The sequence below is a fragment of the Salminus brasiliensis genome, chromosome 3 (genome assembly GCF_030463535.1).
Source record: "Salminus brasiliensis chromosome 3, fSalBra1.hap2, whole genome shotgun sequence".
Classification (NCBI taxonomy): Eukaryota; Metazoa; Chordata; class Actinopteri; order Characiformes; family Bryconidae; genus Salminus; species Salminus brasiliensis.
Genome location: NC_132880.1, coordinates 26,532,655 through 26,555,254, shown reverse-complemented (window position 1 = coordinate 26,555,254; position 22,600 = coordinate 26,532,655). Strand labels below are relative to the sequence as shown.

Sequence of the window (22,600 nt, the reverse complement as noted above, 5' to 3'; positions counted from 1 at the left end):
TCAGCTCATTAACAGGTCCTTGTAGAATTGCAGGGGGTGTATTAAGCAGTGAGTCCATTAAAATATGCAGGGCAGGGTGCTTCCAGGACCAGAGTTGAGAAACACTGGTCTAGGCTGCAGCTGAGACCGCACTGACATGTCATGGCTAACTAACTAAACCAAGGCGACACCTTTAAATTCTACAGTTTAAAACATTTCACTAGCCGCATCCTTTGATTTCTCCAAAATAAAGGGCATACTTCTCATATTCTACAAAATAAAAACAGCCTATTGACTCTGTCATTAGGAGCATGCAGATTCAATCTTTGGTGATGACAGCCATCTGTGGCTGGGAAAGAGCATAAGTGGCCTCGCTCTGTTTGAGAGGGTAGGATAGAGGGTAGCTTTTCTCCCATCACTCAATGTGATGCTTGCCACTGCTGGAGTCAGTTAGCTGTAGTAATAGAATTAGCAGTCAGTGTTCTTCTCAAAGTCTTTTAAGCTCCAGTGACATTGCATTAAAGATGAGGTGGGGCTTCATGCGTCTTGAAAGAAGCACATGCTAGTCTTCATTCTTTTTTTTTTTCCAGCTAGACCAAATGTTTTAAGACAGACCTCTTGTGTCTTCAAAACAGGAGGTAGGAAATGAAAAAAACTTTAGAATTTGTATGTAAATGAAAATATTATATTGCAATATTTTAATATTATATATAAATATTTAAATCTTATTATTAAGATTTTTTATTCTATTGATTAAGATTTTTACACCATATAAAGGTGTACAGTTGTCTTTTATTTACATTATGTGACATTATGCTTAAACACTGTCTTTCAAAATGCACTTTTCTGATTTAATGAAACAAATTGAAATAGTGGTTTATTAAAATGCTAAAATCCAAAGCATATATGTATTTGAGGTGTGTTCTAACCTGCATCAGTGTGGTGTTAAAGTGGCTCTGGGTAAACCTGTCGGGGGTCAAAGGTCATCTCTGGCATATACTGCTCATGTATCTCTGGGTCCAGAGGGAGGCCATCTATGGGGATATCAGGGTAACCATATGAAGGGTACGCACCGTCCAGATCTAGAAAGAGAAAGAGAGAGAGAGAGAGAGAGAGAGAGAGAGAGAGAGAGAGAGGTGGAAAGAGATGGTTAATGTGCTCTACACCACACTAATAAAACTCAACATTATTTCATTTGCCATAGACTATTGCAGAGCACATCCAAATATGGCTGCCTCTGGCACAACCACAACACAGATGATGGATCAGATGTGTCCCAGCAATTTAAACATTTCTAGCCAACGTCGGTAGGACAGTGTTCAACTCAAGAGCTCTCTCCATAAGCAGACGACGAAGAGCCCAGCTGTGTGTTAAAGTTCACTTTGCTGAACAAAGGAGCTAAACCTGCTATCAGCAGCATTCAAATACTGCTTTCCATTGCTTTGACTGATCTGTAGATCATAGCCTTACTGAATATCTGCAGAACTGACAAGCATGAATTGGGAGGAACAGACAGGAGATGTCACAAAGCAGGGGAGGCAAGGTGAGATAGCAAGCAAAATTGCATGCAGCGAATGGGACCGGAATGATTTTAATCAGAAAGCCTGACTCCTGAAAGAAAGCCTTTATTTATTTATTTATTTATTTATTTATTTATTTAAATAATCAAAGCTCAAAGAGCATGAAACTCTTAGTTTGTTAATGAAGAATTACACAATGTGCACAGTTGGTCTAAAGTGCTAGTAAAACAATAAAAAAATAACAAAAAAAAAAAACTGTCTAAGTGAGCAAAGTCAAGCGACTAGTGTTGGCACAGACCGTGTTCCAGCTAACTGAGGCTCCAATGACCCGTCTAGAGGATAAATCTAAAGTCACAGGATAGAGAACGAAGTCTTTACATTTAGTAGACAGGTTCATCCTTGTCTTTCATGTCTTTCAGTTGAACTCAACGTTGCTAAACATCTACAGTAAGCGCCTCTCACTGTGTACCTAGATAGACACAGAACAGAAATTTTCTCCCTGAAATGGAGATTCTGACTGGTCCTGTCTCTGAGTATATCTGCCTGTTGTCCCACTCCCAAGACAAAATGGAAATCTGGTCATGTTTATACATCAGTATCAAGTTCCATCATCTGTAACCGAAATGCTGTGTACCCCCCAAATGATCTTGAGGCAAACTGAACATTCATTTTGTTTGTGGCATGGACTGCACGTCCAGCAATTTTGTGTGCAGTATTTAAACATTCCCAAAACATCTTATTCAGCAGAAACTTGAATGTTCTGTTCTAGTCAGAACGATCAGCAAGACAGCATCGCAAACTGCACATTTAATATCAGCTTAATTAAAAACCAGCAGCTCGCTGAAAAGGGCTCAACCAGCAAAGGACTGATTGGCCAAAAATGAGAAAAATAAGTGCTGACGTCTGTATTTCAAGACAGAGAGCGAGCGAGAGAGAGAGAGAAATAAAGACAGAGAGAGTTTTCAGCATTATTCAGAACCTATTTTCAAAAAAAGAACTGATTCTAACACAGTGCAGGAGAAGTAGAAGAGAGAGAGAGCTGCAGGAGAAGACATAGAGGGTAGAAAGATAAACTACGGGGAGTATAGAGAGGGAGTAAAGAGAGAAAGTTGGAGGAGGGGGTAGAGGGAAACAGAGGGACAAAGAGAAAAGGAGGAAAGAGAGAGAGAGAGAGACAGAATATATCAGGGAAAGAGTGAGACAGAGAGACTTCTATCTACAGAGAGAGCATGAGAAAGACATCTATCTATATCCGGTAGGGTGAAGATAGAGAGGGCGTGAAAATAGAGAGAGAAAAAGAGACAGTGAGGACGATGATGATGGATGGCTGGTTAATGTAAAACTAAATGACATGGAAATATGACCCGGAGAGATTTCATATTAACACTTCTACACACACACACACACACACACACACACACACACACACACACACACACACACGAAGAGCTCCTAAGGCTATAGTGCAGATCCATCAGATCGTGTACAGTGGACTCAGGCCAAGCCCATTAAACACTCAGCAGGATAAAGGGAGAAAGGCAAAAAGAGAGATAAAAAAGAGAGTCTCTGATACAGAGCCTTAACTTTTACACTGAGAATATACTTCAAAAACCTGCGTGTGTGTGAGTATATATCAAGAACAAGGGTGTAACTCTCTTTGATGTGACTGTAATTCTTTAAAAAATTATTCTAGCCATCATGTTCAAATTTCACAAAAATTCAATTTGAGGAGATTTGTGTGATTTGGTGAGTCTGTTTACAGCTGTGATTAATATGTGTTTTCAGTGATCGGATTACACAAGAAAAAACATAAAAAAATATCTTATCAAAATCAGCATCAGCCAAGTTGGTTGTAAAGAAATTACAATCTACATCCACTGTTTAAAAAACAAAAAACAATTATATGTCTTATACCTGTTGGCAATGTGCTGAAACTAATTAAAAAAACCCAGATGGGCCAATACCCGGCCTTGAAGAAGAAGAAAGCTGCCTGTTTAATTCTGCCACCAGACTTAAAGTTTAGTCATCACTGCTATGCTGGCGACACTCAATCCATCCTTTCCTTTCCGTGTTCTGACAACTAGGTTTCTACTCGTATCACCTGAGGCTCAATCCCAGCACAACTAAGCTGCTGTACATCCCTGGAATCCCTGGTCCATAATGTAATCTTACCACGTAATTTAAAAGTTCCTGGTCTTTGGCGTAGTTGTGGATGACTAGTTATCATTCTCAATGCCCTTCACCACCTGATAATAATCATCAAAACTGATCTGTATCAAGAGTCAGCTTGGCTTGACTTCCACCATCCTTCAAAATGCATTGAAGACAAGCATATCCAGGTGTTAGAACAAATATTTCCTGGGTGCACAATCGAGAACCATCTCTTTCAAGAGCACAAATCTTAAGGTAAAAAGGTAAAGGTGCACGTATTTGTCACTGTACACTGTACAGCGAAATGTGTCCTCCGCATTTAACCCATCTGGTAGTGAACACACACTCACACACACACATGTGTTAGGGGCAGTGAGTACACACACACACCCAGAGCGGTGGGCAGCCAGCAGAGAGGGTAAAGGGCCTTGCTCAAGGACCCAACAGTGGCAGCTTGCCGAGCCCGGGAAATCGAACCCACAACCCTGTTATCGACAGCCCGGAGCTCTAACCGCTGAGCCACCACACCATCTTGCACTTATGATTGCACTTAAATTTCTTACTTTGTGTTCTTTGACATTCAGGCATAAAGAAGTGTATGTATGTAGATGTCGTATTGTGCATCTTCTGTATTTAGGTATCCGTACTGACTTGTGTTTGGCAGTATCTAAGCTTAGAGGCATCTTTGGACTTAAACCTATTCACACCAGCTAGGGATATTTATATAAGTGCACAGCAAAGCACTTCTGTAAGTTGCTCTGGATGAGAGCATCTGATTTGTTGTAAATGTAAAAGGACACTGTGTGTCTGGTGTGAGAGAGTGATGCCCAGGGGTGAAACTGGGAATGTTTTGCCTTTAACCGGGTATCCGAAAAGTTTAAGTTAAAAGGGGAAAATCTACATTTTTAAGAATGTATATTTTGGATGGATCATCACAACATTTAGATAAAATGTATAGGACAGCTGGTGTTGTACAAAAAAAACAAAATAAAAAAACAAACAACCAATAATATCCTTGGTTTTGGTTACGGAAACACTATGAACATGATTTGTGTGTTACAGTGTATACGTGTATGCATGACACTTACCATCTGGCATGTAGCCTGGGTCAAGTGGCATTGTGTTGTGAGCCTAGAAATAAAAAAAATAAATGAGGATACACACACTTAACATACACACTGCAGTCCTCATATTCCAGATTATGTTAAAAGCATTTCTAGAGCTTAATTTATTTGTCAGTGTGTACCAAAACAGCCAAACACTGAACATAGACAACCCCTTAAACATACGGTATATTTTGTATATGTTTAAAAATGTGTGGTGTCATACAACTTCAGCTATATATGAAGTTTGCAGTTTTGCATGTGACTAAGTAAACTCAGTGAGTGAAATGAGCGTTTTCAGAGATGATTCTCCAAGCTTAAGGATTTTTTAAAGTAAACTCCGTTAACAATTAGCAATGTATCTTATAAGAAACAACTTCAGTCTGAAATTTTGCAGAAAGCCAAACAGCTGCTCTTGCCTTCTGGAACTGGGGCACATTTCTACAAGGTGATGAAACTACATGTTGTAGGAACACAAACACTGAGTTACTCTGATGACTAGGTGATAATGCCCTGCAGACTCTCTACAGCCACTCTAAGCACAGTAATGACCGAATAATCGTAGTGTTATTTATAAATGCATTTCAAGAAAACGTGCAAACCAAACCCCTGTCCACTCAAAATACTCATACAGAATATATTTAAACCAAAATCAACTGCACTTTTATATTTCTAGTGTGTAAAGCAGGTAAGGTAAGGTAAGGTAGATTTCTTCAGTGGATATCAGGTGACAATCCTCAACCATGTGTAGGTGTAATACTTCAGATATGTGTAAGTGGGGTGTTTGCAGGTGAGATCTTTTAAATGTGTGTAGGTGTGTTTCCTTAAAAGTGTTTACATCAGAGGGCTTAAATGTGTGTAGGTGAGGTTCATGTGTGTATGGTCCACTCACCATCTCCCATGCAGCCGGATCGTGTTTGAAGAGTGAGTGTGTAAGCTCCACTGAAACACGCTTCCTGTAGTCAGAGCTTTTATCCTCAGAAATCCGGAAAAGCACAGCAGCAGCGTAGGTAGCTGAGGAAACAGGTGTGTTTGAACATGAATAAAATCACAGGTATACTGCATGCTTAATAAGTCATGAAGCATTGCTTTTAGAATGTTCTTTAAAACCCAACTTATATGCCCACTAACTACTACAAACAACTACGTTTTTCAATAATACTGTCCCCTATGTACGAGAGAGGAGTGAATCAAGCTCCACTCTCACTTCATGCTTAAAAGACAACAGATCCACAGATGTTCATGCCCATCATTCCACTGTATGAAAACAAGTCAATATTGTGGGTCTTGAAGGAGTGTGGAGCTGATCTAGAAGCTCTTTCTGTGAACAGACAAATCAAACAAAGAAGCTACTTTTTTTTTTTACAACAATTTGACTGACCACCCCAGAGTCCAGACCTCAACATCACTGAATGTATTTGGGATGACCTGAACAGTGAAAAGCAGACTAAACCTTGCAATTGTAGACATATCTCCATGCAGATTCCAGCAGAACTAAAAGTGAAAAGTCAATAAGTCTGAAGCTGTAATAAAGGTAAAGGGAGGATGCGTCAAAGCCAAACATCTGTTATCAGATTTAATAGTTGAGGCCTCTGTGTCTATTTTCTATAGGTTTATATATATAGAACATGAATAACCTGTACTTAATGTCTGTTTTTGATTGCAAATAAAAAAAACTAACGGTTATCTCTGACATTTACACAGTACTGTATATGTGATGTACGTGACTATCACTCACCTATTCCCTCGTTGGGGGAGTGCAGGAGCTCCATTAGAGGAGCCGAAGCTCCTTCAGCATCAATGAGCTCAGCGGACTGCTTATCTAAAGCCAACTCACACAGAACCCCTGCAGATACGCGCTTTACATTCTCCACATAGGAGTACAGCAGCTAAAGAGGGAGAGATTCCCAGAAAGAGACAGAGAGTAAAAGAGAAAGACAGAGAGAGAGAGAGAGATTTTAAAAGCTATAATATTGGTTATGTATCCCAGTGCTCTCTTTGTGGCACTCCAGGCATAATCAATTTTCTACTATAACACATCAACACTGTCATTGATCAAAACCACACAATAGACCGGGCAAGAAATTGATAGTATTATCAGAAGGAAGGTAGTGTGAAGGACAACATTTTCAAAACATTAACTTTGGAATTCTACAACTTGTGAAATCTCAGCTGTCCTTGCTGCACTGTGTCTTCACTGTCAACAATCATAGAAACTCTTTGAAAGAGCAACACAAATATCAAGCAACTACACAGCAAACATCTAGAATACCTTAGCAACACTATAGCAACTGCTTGGAACAGGACTGTATCCATCCAACCCCCTAGCAACCTCCTAGGGTACCACTGCAACTTTGAAATCTGCTCTGTTACTGCTGTACTGATCTTCACACGCCAGCAAGCAACACCCTAAAACTAGAGATCCTGTAACTACTATAGCAACTACATCCTTAGCAAAATACTTGGAACAGCATAGCAACCACATAGCAACCCCAATGCAACTGTCTAGTAAATCCATAGCAATTGCTTAGTAACATTATAGCACCCACCCTGCAGCATATATATATATATATATATTACCTGACAACACACTAGGAAGATGTAGGCTACAAATTGTTCAGGTAGGACATGTAGCATAGCCTTTGCATAGCTTTTGCAGGTTAGCACTGAGAGCCACTGTGTCAGTCTTGAGAGTAACAGGTGCTCACACAGAAAAAAAAAATCTGTGCCAAACACCCACACAGAGCACACAGACACATAGAGACACACATAATGTGGTACCTGCACAAACAGTGGGATGGTCTGCATGCTGGCGATTTCTCCCCTGTTAATTGGATCTCTGGCCAGGATGTGCAGAGCTCCAGTACAGCCTTCTACAATCTCCTCCATACGCACTCCATCCTGAGAGCGAGAAAGAGAGAGCAAGAAAGAGAGAGAACTTTAATCATTTATATCTAAACACCAGTTTGGGGCATACTGTAAAAGCAAAAATCTCAGAATCTGAGTCATGGACTCTAATGCAACAATACCCTCCATTCACTGTCAAACGCAAATTAAAAGTGAAAGTAAAAACATTCAGATATACAGGGAGTCCCAGAGCTACACATGAACTGGATGTTGGCTGTGAGTGTATTTCTTCCTGACAGAGCAGCAGAACAATCTCTGCTCAGTCTTAAGTTTCATTCTTTGCAGAACATAACTCTACTGTGGAGACATGCTGATGTTGCTTCTGCTTCTTCACATAAAATAGAATATATTCTATTTGCCTTCATTCATCATAAACACAGCATAACACAGTAGGAGCATTTGCTCAAAAGATGAAGTATCCTCAAATGTAGAAAAAAATAATCCTTGTGTTTGAAAACATCTCTCGCTTTGAAGGAACAGTGTCCAGTTATCCAGCTTAAATAAAATTCTAATTCAAAACACCACAGAAAGTTAAGTTTAGCTTGTTTAATACTGACATTTAAGTGACAATGGCCAACTAAAGTCTGTGGTGTAGTGGATCAAGTGGCAACAGTGGCCGGAAGTGGCAAGTCAAATTCCTGTATGCATGGAACTGAAGTTTTTTATTTGCTCACCATTGCAGGACTCGGAGTTGTATCATCTGACTTGCGCTTAGTCTTTAGTCATATTTAAAAAAAACAACAACAAAAAAACTACTTGAATCAGGGCCAATCGAGGCATATTTTAATTGATAAAATTAATTGATTCATTAATTTCTGAAACTTCATAAAACTATCACTGAAACGGTACGTTTTACCAGCAGGACCATCTTTTTTTTCTTTTTTTTAAAACTTGCACTAAAGAATGCATTCAAAAATGATTAATGGGTAATGCTAATGCGAATAACACTCACTATAGAAACAAATCAACAGATATTAACACATACACAAAAATACATATACACACACACACAAAGTTCTTAAGACTGTTTTAAAGGAACAGCTAGCTACATTTAAGGCATTTAGCAGATGCTCTTATCCAGAGCGACTTACAAAAGTGCTTTGCTACTTACCCAAGAAAAACCTCAGCTAGTTTCAATCGGCTAAAAACTCAAAGATACCTCTAAGTTTAGACATTACTAAGCACAAGTCAATAGGGTGATCACTCAGCTATTCGCCCAAGTACTCTCTGAAGAGGTAGGTCTTCAGTCTGCGTTTGAAGACAGCGAGTGACTCTGCCGTTCTGACCCACAGGGGAAGCTCGTTCCACCACTTTGGTGCCAGGACAGAAAAAAGCCTGGACGCTTGTCTTCCATGGATTTTAGCTAAATGAGCTAAATGATCAGGGAGATCAGTCAGACTGGATTATAAGATATTAAACACACTATAAAACAGTCCTTTTAAGAAAAGTCATTACTAACCTAAATAAATCAGTCCAGAATGTCTCATTATAAAAACTGTTACTTCAGTATTAATTAGGAGCACATCTTACCTAAACTGTGTGGCTGTAATATTTATACAAAGCACAAAGATCAGACTACATCAAATTCATCCGATTCTCAGCATTAAGGGACAGTTTCGGGGACAAAATAACTCGATTGGGCCATCCCGATCCCGATTAAATGCTTGCCAATCCAAACGCTGCTCTGACAGCACATCTAACAAGAGGATAATGCATCTTTTATACAACAATTAAAACATGATAGCTCACAAGAGCTCTGATTCTATATGCTAATCTATTTTACTATATGCAGGCTGATTTACAGCAGTAAGCACATATTCAATCTGAGTATACGCATTCCACTGCCACAGGGGAGCCTGAGGAGAGAGGCTACAGTCCTAGTATCTGTTGCTGCTAACTATATTTCACCATAAAGTCTGTATGTGAGTGGAAAGACAGTAAAGTGTAGCTGCTGAAGTTGAAGTCTCAATCTCTTTGATGCTGATTTGACTGAAGCTTGGCCCCCAAGAGTTCCTGACCTACATCTGCAATTGTGCAGATGGATTGGCTCTGTAAAGAACCTTCTGCTGTGCTCCGCAAGGACACATGGGCTGCACCACACAGAAAGTGAGATGATTAAGCTGGTGAGGCTAAACTGTTGTAGACTAAATAGGTAGGGCTTTGGTTTTTAGATTTGTTAGATCATGATGCCTCAGCATTAAGGTTAACTGTGCTGTTAGATGAAGGATCCTGATGGAGGAGAGAATAAGATTCATAGCTGTGTAATTTGTGTAAGCTGTGTAACACTGAGATCTAATGGAGATCAATGCTGAACTGCTGACAGGCGTATTCTCTGCTCTGTTATAACAGAGCAGATCAGCGTAAAGATAAAGCTGTTGGTGTGTGTGTGGACAGAGATAAGCAGACTCTTGTGGTATTTACAGTGTGTAGTAGTAATGACAGCACACTGCTGGCCCCATATTATAGTCTTGATGAACACACTGTGCCAGCCTCCTGTAACACACCCCTGTAACACACATAGATATTGGGATGATAACCTGAACAAGCACCCAAAAGCATTAAAGTGAAAGCTGGGTAATAAAATCAAATTTATTCAACAGACCTCTGAAATCATGAGTAGCATTGGGACGACAATTAAAATAGAATATCATGATCATTAAATGTGTGATGATGCATCTAAAAAACAAACTATAATGAAAAAGATTTTTGTTCATCATTTAATTTTTAAAAGTAAACTGTCATATATTTATATTTATTACATGTAAAGCGACATATTTCAAGCTTTTATAATGTCTTCTGATATTTCTTCTGATATCTTCTGATCAGTATGGCTTATAGCTCATGAAAATTCAGATTTTACAGCATTTAATGCTACCATCTGCTGAAAAGCTTTATGGAGATGCACTGATGCAGTAAGTTGTGGTACCGGAGCCCCTAATAAGTGACATTTATGTTTTGTACATTCATTTCTGTTTAATCTTATGAAATATTTTAATAATATGAGATGATGGATTTCTGATTTTCATGAGCTATAAACCACATTAATCAAAAGTACAAACATTTATTAAGTCACTTTATGTAATGAATATAACATATACAGTTTACCTTTTTAAAATACAATGTGAAGAAAAATGCAGTACCCCTGTCAAGAGGGGCGTGCAAATTACTTCTGTCTGTGTAATTTTAAATCAAGTAAAATCAATGAGCTCACTAGTGCCCAAAACGAGTGGCAACAAGAGTCAGACCAGAAACAGAGAAAATATATTTCTCTGACATCTAAACATGTTGGCACGTTGTTCACTAAGGAGAAATGATCTTGTTTAGAAGAAGACAATTCTTCATTAGCATCCACTCTCAGTGGTTAGCTGTAGCTTTATCAATTTCTTTCAGCTATATTTAGTATATTAAACCTCATGACTGGAAGTACTTGACAAAAACCCTGTTTAAAACTACCTATGTCTGGACCCCGTCTACCTGTCTAGCTCCTGCTGTGTTGATAAGGGCTATGAGCTGAGGCTAACAACAGGTTTGAGTTAGACTTACAGCTTGCCAGCCATTTCTGCCAGCTGTTCCCCTTTAAAATAACTGACCTAATTTAACAGAGGTCCAGACAACTGGTACTAGTAGTCTCACAATAGGTGAAATGGAGATCACTGAGTGCAGTGAGTGTGTGAACTGTGGTAAAGAGACAAAAAGAAGATCAAGTGAGCTTCCAGCTGCTGCAGGATGAATACCGGTTGATAATGGTTCATTTGCAAATAATTTGGACTACAATAAAGACTGCCTCAGTACATTGCTCCGAGTTCCCCCTCACTCTGTAGCTGCTCATGTGCCCTTCACGTCATCTCGGTGTCTTCATAACTGCCATGTTTATATTAAATGACACATCATATCTCGTTTTCCTCCTTAAATCCATACTGCTTGCAGCGAAGTCAGTAGCTACTTTTAATGATGTTCAGGCTTTTGCACAGGAAAGGGTACAGGAAAGGGTGCACACTAAATAAGGCTTTAAATAGTATGTTTTTTATCAGAAGCTGGTATATGTAGTGATTTATGATTTATTTAGCTGTGGTAAGCAGGGAGCAGTTGGGGGCTGGATTTCTCTTTGCTCTTAAAGAAGGGAGTTCTTTGTGTTTTTATGTTCAATGGTTCTATATAAAACCATGACAATCTAAAGAAACATTTGAATGCATAAATTGTTCTTTGACAGCTATTTGTAGTAAGGTTTATTTATATACAAGGAAAAATAACTTTCTTTGCAGGTCTTTCCAGCACAAAAAGGGTTTCAATACTCTTAAGGTTAAACAACTCTTTTTTTTATAATGAACTAAGGCATATTATTCAGTAACTACAGGGACTTTTGTACAAAGTGGTGGGGCTATTCTTTGGTAATAGATGATTGTAATAACATTTGTGGCCTGCCTATGGGCCATACCCTTTTTAAGGCGGTTAAGGGGTAGGGGTCTGACTTGGTATGTTTGATGTGTTACTGGGTGACTTGGTATGTTCAATGTGACTGACCTGGTATGTCTGCTGAGCACTGGAGCCAAGTCTCTGTGTATCCTGATGAGCCTTTAGCAGCAGGTTAACCAGTCGTGGGATAGCGCCCGCCTCCCTCAGAGGAGCTTGATTGGCTGGACACAGAGCTAAGTTTCGGATCAAGCCTACAGTGGCCTACAAAAAGAGATAGAAAGCACAAGACACACAGTTACTGACACACTCCTCAGCTTTCAGCACCTGAACAGCTCCACGCAGTAACACACTGAGTTGTGTATTCAGTCTTGTTTAAATGTATTTTTTTTTACACTAAACCAGAAGTGCATAAAAGGTGTGTAGTGTTACAATGGTTAATATAAACTGTATATTAATGTCATAGTGAGGGTGTAGGTTAAATGTTTGGTGTCGCTGCTGGTATGTCCTCCAAAGGCGATGGAGGAAATTATATGCAATTACAAGACTAAAGATCAGCAGTAAAGCACTACAAAAAAATAAAAAAAATAAAAATAAAATAGCTAATCTTTATGCTGAGGATTACATTATATACTGTTTGAGTGACTGTTCTTTAATGTTTTACAATCTGCCTTTAACAACTAGTTTTACATTTTAATTAATTTAGCCCGACTGCATTGATTCAATTGATTTGAACACTTTGGACTATCACTGATATTATTTCCAGACATAGTCTGACATCAAAACACCAATTTAATGTTTCAGTGATCCAACTGTATCTTTTGCTAAAATCAATAAAACCCATTAAAACTAAATTTTGATAAACATGTTAATACTGCACATGCATACACACACACACACACACACACCAATCACACTAACATTCCAAATCATGCTGTTGACATTATATCCATTATATCCTATAATACACACTATAAACCTAGTACACCCTATTATACACACCATGAACCAAATACACAGTCTAATACATTGTAGCACCCAATTTTGTACCATCATTTTGTAAAAAAATACGTCACACTTCCTATCTCTCCTGTTGACTGTCAACCCTCAAAATTTTATTTCCCAGAACTTTCCCATTTAATTGTAATGTTCATTGTGAAGCATTGTCATTATCTTGTCATTGTATACTGAGCAGCTTTCTCTGTCTCTGTATCGCATTCCAACCTTTTTTTATTTTGTCATTTTCATTTGCTTCTAAAAACATATACTAAGTGATTTAATGGACATTGGTCATTTTGAAACATCTTGATTGCTTCATTTTCATCCATCCTTTATCCATTGTGGCAGGACAAAGAACTGAAACTATGTTGTTGTAGAGAATGTTCAGATTGTATAGAGTTAGGAATATTATATTTTAACACATTTTATTTTTATGTTATGAATATGTTACTGAGAGTCTAGTATATGTTACTGACAGAGTATATATGTAATCTTAAAATCACCACTCAAAATAAAATGTGACCAATGCAATACTGATAATGTAATATGGCATGACTAATAGGGAGACTAATATATGCGCAGTCCAGGAAACTCCCAGATTAATCTCATGCTTTGTAAATATTGAATGTAACGCTACACTGATTTAGTCAATCAGATCTGTGCATAATGATAAGCACCTGTAATTTAAGTGAGTAATGTACATACAGGGAAGTGATGAGATACAGGGAAGAAAGCGAGTAAAAGTTAATTCACTTGGCATGCTCTAAAAAGAAAAAGGTGGAGTATGAAAACAGCTTTTGATCAAGAATGGACAGACTTGTATATGTTTATTCTTTTCACAGGTAGTTCTAAAACAGATTATCTCATATGTTCCTAGACTATGGCAATGATTAAAAACAGTAATGTGAACTGGCACTGCAAGGCAAGTTATTAAGCAATTATTTTGCACATTTTCTATAAAGCATTTTTGGTTATTTTAATTGAAAATATGTAATTATAAAACATATCTTTCTGTCTGTATTTAAACCCCTTTACTTGTACACTTTATTGTGTTGTGAATTTGATTTTAAATGAATAAAACTGCCATTTTTATCTATTAATCTACAATGATTTGTCTGGACACAGTTTGGAAAGGCCCACACCCCAGTCTGTCAGTGCCTGCAATTTACAATGCATTGTCAGGGCACAAATCAAGCTATAATGTCCAGGAAATTGTCTATTGATCCCCTCTAACAGATTGTGGCATGGCATAAATCAGTGCAAAGATACAAAACAATATCTAAAGCTTTTAGTGTTCTCAGGATGCCCATGCCAATAATTCTAAAATGGAAGAAGCTTGGCTCAACCTCGAACCTTCCTAAAGTTGGCCATCTGGCCAAATTGTGCATGCGGGCAGGATGTGCCTTGGTCAGGAAATAAGAAAGAACCCAATGGTCATCGAAAAGAGCTCCAATTGTCCTGTACAGAGATGGAAAAATGTGTTGGATGGACTAAATTAGGGGCCGTATTTACAAAGGTGTCTTAAGAAATAAATTATTTTATTTATTTTTTTTGCCTTAACTTCATAAATAAAGAAAAAAGTAAGATAAATGTCTTCTCACTTTTTCTTCAAGCATAAAAAAAACTTTTTCTTAACCTGTGAGAGTTTAGTATGAGTTGAGGTAAGTCTTTAAAGTTATTAGTTTAAATAGTTTAGTTAGTTTAGTTACTCTATCAATAATTATCTCATTTAACAGGATTAAAAGAGGCGATTGTTCTTAAACTTTGACTTTGAGAATGAACTTGGAACCATGTGGCCCATGGTGGTGTGGTAGTACCCATTATTAATTTATTCTTACCACTTGCAATTGACTTGCAATCAGTTTAATGAAGGATTATTCAGGCCACTGCATATCACATACAACATATGGCATATTTTAATTTTCACATGACAGTGACTATCCTTTGATCCTTTGATGACATGAATACTGCATCCTGTATCAGAGGCAGAGAGCCGACCAACCACAACCACGCTTGGAGAAAAACAAAGTGTTGTTGAGAGGTATTGGTGTTTTGAAATCTCGGTTCAGATGCATTGATTATTCTGGAGGAATGCTGCTGTATTGTAAAACCGTCACCGCAGTGTGTGTATCTAATGCATTGTGTTTCAGTGCCTGATATTTCTGCACCTTCCGAAGAGTTGAGACCTTATGTAAAAGCTTATGCTGGATGTCCACTATCTCTTCCATTCTTAAATATTTCACATGTGGTGGGTCATAGTTAGACAGCACTCATGACAGCTGTATGTTTGGTTAAAAGCTGTATGTCACCTGCTAAAAAACTTCATTGGTTGACAACTTACAGCCAGTCTTTTGTGGAAGTAAAATAGGCTCTGAATATTGCAGGATAAAGCAGTGTTGAAACAGACTGTTTTACTGCACTTTTTACCACAGTATTTTCACAACATTGCATGTCTGGATTGCTACCATAATGTCTAGAAAAAAAGGCACATAACAAAGGCCATTGTAACTATTAAAAGTGTAGGTCTTTCTTTCAGAGAAAGTTTAAATAAAGCAAGAGTGCCATGACCACAGTTTTCTGCACCATCAAACGGTTCTTGGAAATTGGAGAAAAGAGGTCTGACAGACTCAAACCCACAACAGCTTTAAAAGACAAGTTTCTGAAAATCAACAGCTTGTGTGATGGGCAGCTCAAATGGCAGCACCTTGTAGCAAAGCTTAATGCTGGCCCAATTCTCAGTTTAAACTGTGAGGAGAAGACTTCAAGCTGCAGGTTTGACAAGAGCTTCATTGCCTTTTGACAAGAAAGTCATTGCTAAGATGGCAAAACTGCCTTTGGGCTGCTGAAAAACCTGGGGTGTTCCAAAGCGTTTGACAGATAGTGTATGTAAGACAAAATAACAATCTACCTAGAAATAGCATGGTTTAAACGTCTCAATTCAAAACAGTTCACAGCAAAACCTTACAGGACACAGTTCAACACTTCAAAACATCAAAAAGTTGAACTCCACTGCAGGGGATTGCATTTGCATTTGCAGCTCCCTCCAATTTAATATTTTCACAAAATCATTTAAAATCAATTTTGAAAAAGAGGACTCTGGATGCTTCTAAATTAAACTACAGACCTGTTTCAAATATTCCCTTCATACGTAAGATCTGTGAAAAAATTGTTTTAACCAGTATAACAATTATTTGTATCTAAAGGTTGCTTTAATAAATCAGGTTTCTGACCCACCGCAGTACAGACACTGGCCTTTTAAGGGTAGTAAGTGAATATGTATAAATACTAATTATGGTAAATTACTTGGAACACAAAACTAACTGGATAGAGCAGTTATTCTTTCTCAGATTAAATAATGTCAGAACACAAATGATACAAACACTGAATCCATACCATTAGGTATTAAAGATGAATCAGATTAATCACATTAAAGATTTATCATAAAACATGAATCAATATTCTTTGCTACAAATACACCATGAAGACCAAATACAGTCCATGAAACTCTGAAAGAAAAGCTTATTGAACAGTAGAAGTCAGGGGCTGGATATAAAAAAATCATGGAGTTGCCAAGGAATATGGCACATGTATAACTCACAGCAGAGCATTTTTGTATCCATCCACTTATCCATCCATCTATCTGTCTGTCTCTATCTGTGTCTTCGCCTCTGTCTGTCAATTTGTCTGACAAGTTGGCTATTTGTCTGTATATATGTCTTCATGTCTGTCTGTACACTGGGAAGAGAAGGATATGTTGCTGCATAGTGGTCGGTCACACAAACACACGTGCGCACACACACAAGTACACACACACACGCACACACAACACTGACCTTGACCACAGGCCAGTAGTATGGCTGTCCGAGCAGTTTGGTGATGGCGGGGATGCCATAGTGGAGCCGCACAGCGTTCTGGGCCAGTTCTGCATGTGTGTGTCGGCTGGTGAGGTGTCTGAGCGCACACACGGCCGGCTCACACACATCCTCCTTCTGCCCCGCCCTCAGCACAGCATGGATCAGTGCTTCCACACCCCCACTCTGACACACCAGTGCCTTGTTCCGCGCGTTATTACACGTCAGATTACTGAGGATACCTGTGGCACAGGTGAGCATGTTCAGGTCATCAGAACCCAGCTGGGTCACCAGGATCTGCAGGAGCCCATCTAGACCCTCCTACAAAGAGAGAGAGAGAGAGAGAGAGAGAGAGAGAGAGAGAGAGAGAGAGAGAGAGAGAGAGAGAGAGAGAGAGAGAGAGAGAGAGAGAGAGAGAGAGAGAGAGAAAAGTTCAGACCATGCAAACATTTTTCTGAGACCACCCCCCTCACACCCCACCTCCTGATCAGAGCCTTGTTTGTTCTGAAACCACACACTGATTGTGACTGGTCATTTGTTTGTTCTGAGACCTCACCATGACTGTGACTGATCCTAATCATCTCCCATTGAATGTCACTGGTTACAGTGTTATGGGGTTGGTAGTGTTTTCATAGGCTCCATCCGCATACCACTCACACCAGAAAACCTTAGGGAAATCATTAATTAGGAGGTTCATTAGGAGGACACACCCACAATTTCAAATACCAGTTTTTGATAAAAGAGCTTTACAAAAAAAACCTAACTGAATTAATTAGTAAGTCAGTGCCCACATGCTCATTTTAACCAAACAGTTGTAAACAAACAACCTCAAATGCTGACATTAGCAGAAGAACTCTCTAGCTAGAAATGACTGAAACCCTTTAATTATCTCCAGCTTTGGGCAAACCCTTAAACACTAATGATACACACTCATACATTCAAAGAGGAGCAGAGAATCTTCCTCCAAACACACTGATTCTTAATGAAAATTCAGTCACTGCAGCTGTGCACTGCAGGTTACAATCACACTGCCGTACGGTCTGGCACAATGTTATATCTGGCTACACTGAATAAACACATAATTGAATGTAATTAAGATCCTTATTTAATCACGAGCTAATTATATTAGAAAATGCTGAAAAAAAGTAAAGGGAAATCAAAGTGTACACATCCGAGGCATCATTCATGCATAAAAACAAAACAAACAGAAAACAACAGTGCATTTTTTATTTACAGTTGTGTATGAATAATACACAGTATTGCGCTTTCAGATGAGAAAAAGCAAAACTGACACTTGGGATGTCACTGGAGCCATTTCAACTTAATGCTGCGCTCCATCAGGCATTGCACACATTTCCGATTTGCCTTCTCGCTACTGCACTTAAAGACTTAGCTTGCCACTGACCTTTCCGAAGCACAGACAATGTGACAAACCGATGTGTGACATGGCAGCAGCCCCACGCTTCTGCTTCACACAGACAGTTATTTTTCTTATTATTTCACTTAAAACAGAGATACATGCTTCCATGTAGCATCTTTCTGAGTACACTGCATGAAGACCAATGAAGCTCTATCCATCTTTTTAAACTGACACTAGCACACCAACACATTGTTATGTCAAAGAGAGTGATACCAATTAGACTCTCTTGGACTCCAAGAAGAGCCATAGATAGCTATAGCATGACCAGGGAACCTACGATCACACAATGAAGCTAAGTCAACACTTAGAAGGCTGCACCTAAGAGGCTTTTAAAGGTTTATGAAGTCAGAGTGTTTCCCTTCACACAAATCAGATCTGGATGGCCCTCTCTATCACAGAGTAAAGAAGTTCTCGACCTTCTGCAAAACCATGACCAACACAACCAAACACAAAACCTTCCTTCAACCCAATATAAACAAATGACCCACAACAATTATGATATGTTCATCACCCTCATGTTTCTAGCAGTTCATCCATGATGGGTAAATTCAAATAGTTGACTCTGACACAGATATTGACTTGTAGTCTAGAAGTAAACAGGTAACAGTAGGTCATGCAGTCTCAGAACCCATTATTGATATCTCTCTCTCTCTCTCTCTCTCTCTCTCTCTCTCCCTCCCTCTCCCTCTCTCTCTCTCCCTCTCTCCCTCTCTCCCTCTCCCTCTCTCCCTCTCCCTCTCCCTCTCCCTCTCCCTCTCCCTCTCCCTCTCTCTCAGAGAGCAGTAGCTTTGCTGCAAATTACCCTCCAACAGCGGTGTCAGATAATGGGGTGCTTTTATATAATCAAATTGTAATTGCTTAGCAACAAACCAGACAGCAGCTCCATGGGGTATTGAAGGTGAGCACAGAGCGTAGTGCTTGGGTGACTGGCACGTAATTGTTTTTTTTTTATGTAATTTCATTAAGATTAGGTAAATAAAAGCACTGTAAATGTAACCGTGTTATTCCAGTCTTCTTTGCTCGGATTCTTGTTCTTTTTTCCTCATCATTCAGCTTTCAGCTGTCCTTTCACGGATCTCCTCCTGATTTGCTCTGAATCACTCTAGTACAAAATGTACATTTTCTTACTTATATATAATATATTATAATAACAAAGTAGTAAATATGGTTATAGTTTTAAAACATACCATCATGATGAGACAACATATACCTGTGTGTTTACCCTACAGCAGTTTAGCCAAACCATGGGGGCAAGAGATATAGGCCCTTTAATGCTGACTTTCTATCAAATTTAAAAGTGGCCCACCTGTTTGGTGGCGGCATCTGACAGGTTCCTGAGGGTCCACAGACAGTTCTGAATGAGACGCTGGCTGGAGCCAGTAAGATGTTGGCCCAGAGCCTGCATACCACCTGTCACACAGACAAACACACACAAAGAGAGAACAGGGGTTTTAGAGATGTAGTGCTTATGCAGGAGAGAAAGAAGTTTACAGCACTGTCCAGATTATTAGAAACATAGAGAGTAAATAAGAGCTATAGTCTGCACACAGGCACACTTTATTGCTAACTGCTGAGAGACATAGAGAGAGGGATAGAGAGGGGTGGATAAAAGAAACAAAAAAAAAAAAAAAAAAAAAAAAAAAAAGAAGAAAAGCAATTAAGGGGGGAAACCTGCTGAAAACCCTGCTAAAAAAAACGTCTGATCAGCTTAAGAGTATGGTGTTGTTCGAATTTGATAGTTTAGCTGGTCTGAAAGCATGACCAATGTGACCAAGCTTGACCATGCTGGTTGACTAGTATGACTAGCGTGACCAGTACGATGGCACTGGTCATAGGGGCCAACCATCTTTGTAATGTTGGTCATACTGGTCAAGCAGCTACACCAAACTAGCTTAGTCAACTTGACTAGCTTGGTCAAGTTGGTCAAGCTGACAGACCCAGCTAGTCTTTCAAAATCAAATGCATTATCTTAATGCAAACCTGACCATAAGCCCAAGCCTAAGTTTACAATAAGGAACAGAACTTTGAGTGAAATGTTACAGTACAGAGGCACACACTGAACACCCACAGGCACACTGACCTGCGTCTACTATGGCCGGTTTGTTGCTGGGACACACTGAGAGGACCTTCAGTACTCGGCTAGTGGTCCACAGCAGCTTCTCATAGTTATAGTTCCTCATGATGAAGACTAAACTCTCCGGTCCACTGTTAGCCAAGATAATCAGCTGCAGCACACACATGCATACGCACAGAAAACACACAGTACCTGTAATTTCTCTTCATATGCAGCAGCATTATTAGTCCTATACAGTTGTCATGTCATGGCAATATTAGGCATTGAATTATTTTTTTTTTCTTTTTCTTGGGCAGAATGAGTGACAACAAACATCTTTCATAGAAATAAGAACAAGAATTTGCATCAAAAATATACATACAGAGTATAATACATACACAGAATATACAAAAATATATACCCATTTAGATTATTAATCGGGTGGTGCTGAAATGTTTGGAAATGGTTTAAGGCCAAAGCCTTTTAACCTAATGCTAATAAATATGGTTGGCTATGGCTGGTAGCCTTATCTGTGCCCACATAAAAAGGTGTTTTTTGACAGACCAGAACACAGTACAACTGGAAAGTTCAAGCTATGTGCAGATCTGAGGCTACTTGGTCTTTCTTTGGATCTCTATCATCTATGAGACCTGTGCAAAAGTTTGGACACTCCAAGTGTTAAAAAAGACTTTTGTTTTACGAGGTCTCAGCAAATAAGGATTCATGCATGTCACTAATTGCAAATAGGAACTGGCGGTTGGCTTAGATTTCCAAGCTAGGCAAATTCTCTTTAATTTAATAATAACACATCAAACATGAGCAACTGTGTCAAATCTGAAAACAACAGAAATCTATGCCCACAAGGCAAGGGACATCTATAAAAAGATTTTTAGCTTGTAGTTTCTACAGTGCAGTCAGTTATTAAGAAGTGGCAGTTTATGGGAACTGTGGAAGTCAAGATGAAATCTGGAAGACCAAAGACCTGCTCATATGCTGTTCAGTCTGCGTTTGAAGACAGCGAGTGACTCTGCAGTTCTGACACCCAGGGGAAGTTGGTTCCACCACTTCAGGACAGAAATAGACCTGGACCCTTGTACTTGAAGCTCGAAGGGATCTTGGTAATTATTGGCTTTTGAACACTGCCATCAAGTACGGAGGGGCTGGTCCATTCTTAACTTTGTAGGCCAGCATCAGGGTTTTGAATCTAATGCGGGCAGCAGCTATGGGAAGCCAATGAAGAGAATGCAGCAGTGGAGTGACATGGCTGAAATTAGGAATTTAGGATGACCTGTGCCACTGCATTCTGGATAAGTTGCAGGTGTCTGATGATGTGCAAAGGAAGACCAGCCAGAAGAGAGTTGTGGTAATCAAGAGAATAAACAAGCACTTGGGTAGCCTCTCTAGAGAGGAAGGGTTGAATTCTCTGAATGTTGTACAGGAGAAATCTGCATGGCAGAGATTTGCAACATGACTTGTGATTGATAAATGAACTATGACCTTTTCGAAAATTAGATGCTTAAACATCTAGAGAAGCCAGATGAGTTTTGGACAGTGCTGTGAACTGATGAAGTCCTACAATCTTCTTGGATTTGGTCTAGCTCTGCTTGCTGTAGATGGTCTGCGAGTCAGGGAGCTCGGCGGAACACACCACCCACTGAAGAGCCCATCTGTCCTTCCTCTTTGGTGCTGTTCCCAAACCAGACTGTGAGTGGTAGTCACTGACAGACCTTCTTCACCAAGGTGTTGATATGGCAAGGCCATGACAGATCCTGTGAGATGTGAACTCCAAGGTACTTGAAACTGTCCACTCTTTCACTGCGGTTGCGCTGATCCACACTCTGATTCTTGCTGCAGTCCACTATCAGCTCCTTAGTCTTGCTGATGTTGAGGAGGCACCAGTTCTCCAGGACAATCTTTTCCAGGCAGGCCCTCTTATCATTGTCAGAGATCTGACCCACCGATCTAGTATCATCAGAAAATTTGACAATGGTGCTAAAGCTGGCCACATGGTCATAAATGTACAGTAAGGGATTCGGAGTTGAAAACGATGAGAGGTGAGTGAACTGTGGCTTTACAGAAACAAGAGTGTATCTACTGTAACTAATGTAAGCCATGATTAAGAGAACAAAAGGGGAAGATGTAATCGGAGCAATCATGAGGGCAGCCTACTCCACTGTTTCCTTCTAATTGTAGAATATTCCTTTATC

General features: G+C 39.3%; 1 protein-coding gene across 1 annotated transcript in view; it reads right to left on the bottom strand.

Moving 5' to 3' along the window:
• Positions 1-22,600, bottom strand: part of jupb (junction plakoglobin b) — a 96,768-nt gene that overhangs the window by 4,502 nt on the left and 69,666 nt on the right. The window contains exons 7-15 of the mRNA XM_072675744.1: positions 20,421-20,565; positions 19,647-19,750; positions 16,903-17,241; positions 12,182-12,334; positions 7,535-7,654; positions 6,492-6,642; positions 5,646-5,767; positions 4,739-4,781; positions 909-1,061 (exon numbers count right to left, since the gene is read on the bottom strand). Of these exons, the coding sequence (XP_072531845.1) occupies positions 925-1,061; positions 4,739-4,781; positions 5,646-5,767; positions 6,492-6,642; positions 7,535-7,654; positions 12,182-12,334; positions 16,903-17,241; positions 19,647-19,750; positions 20,421-20,565 (1,314 nt within the window). The 3' untranslated portion in view covers positions 909-924. The remainder of the gene's footprint in view (positions 1-908; positions 1,062-4,738; positions 4,782-5,645; positions 5,768-6,491; positions 6,643-7,534; positions 7,655-12,181; positions 12,335-16,902; positions 17,242-19,646; positions 19,751-20,420; positions 20,566-22,600) is intronic.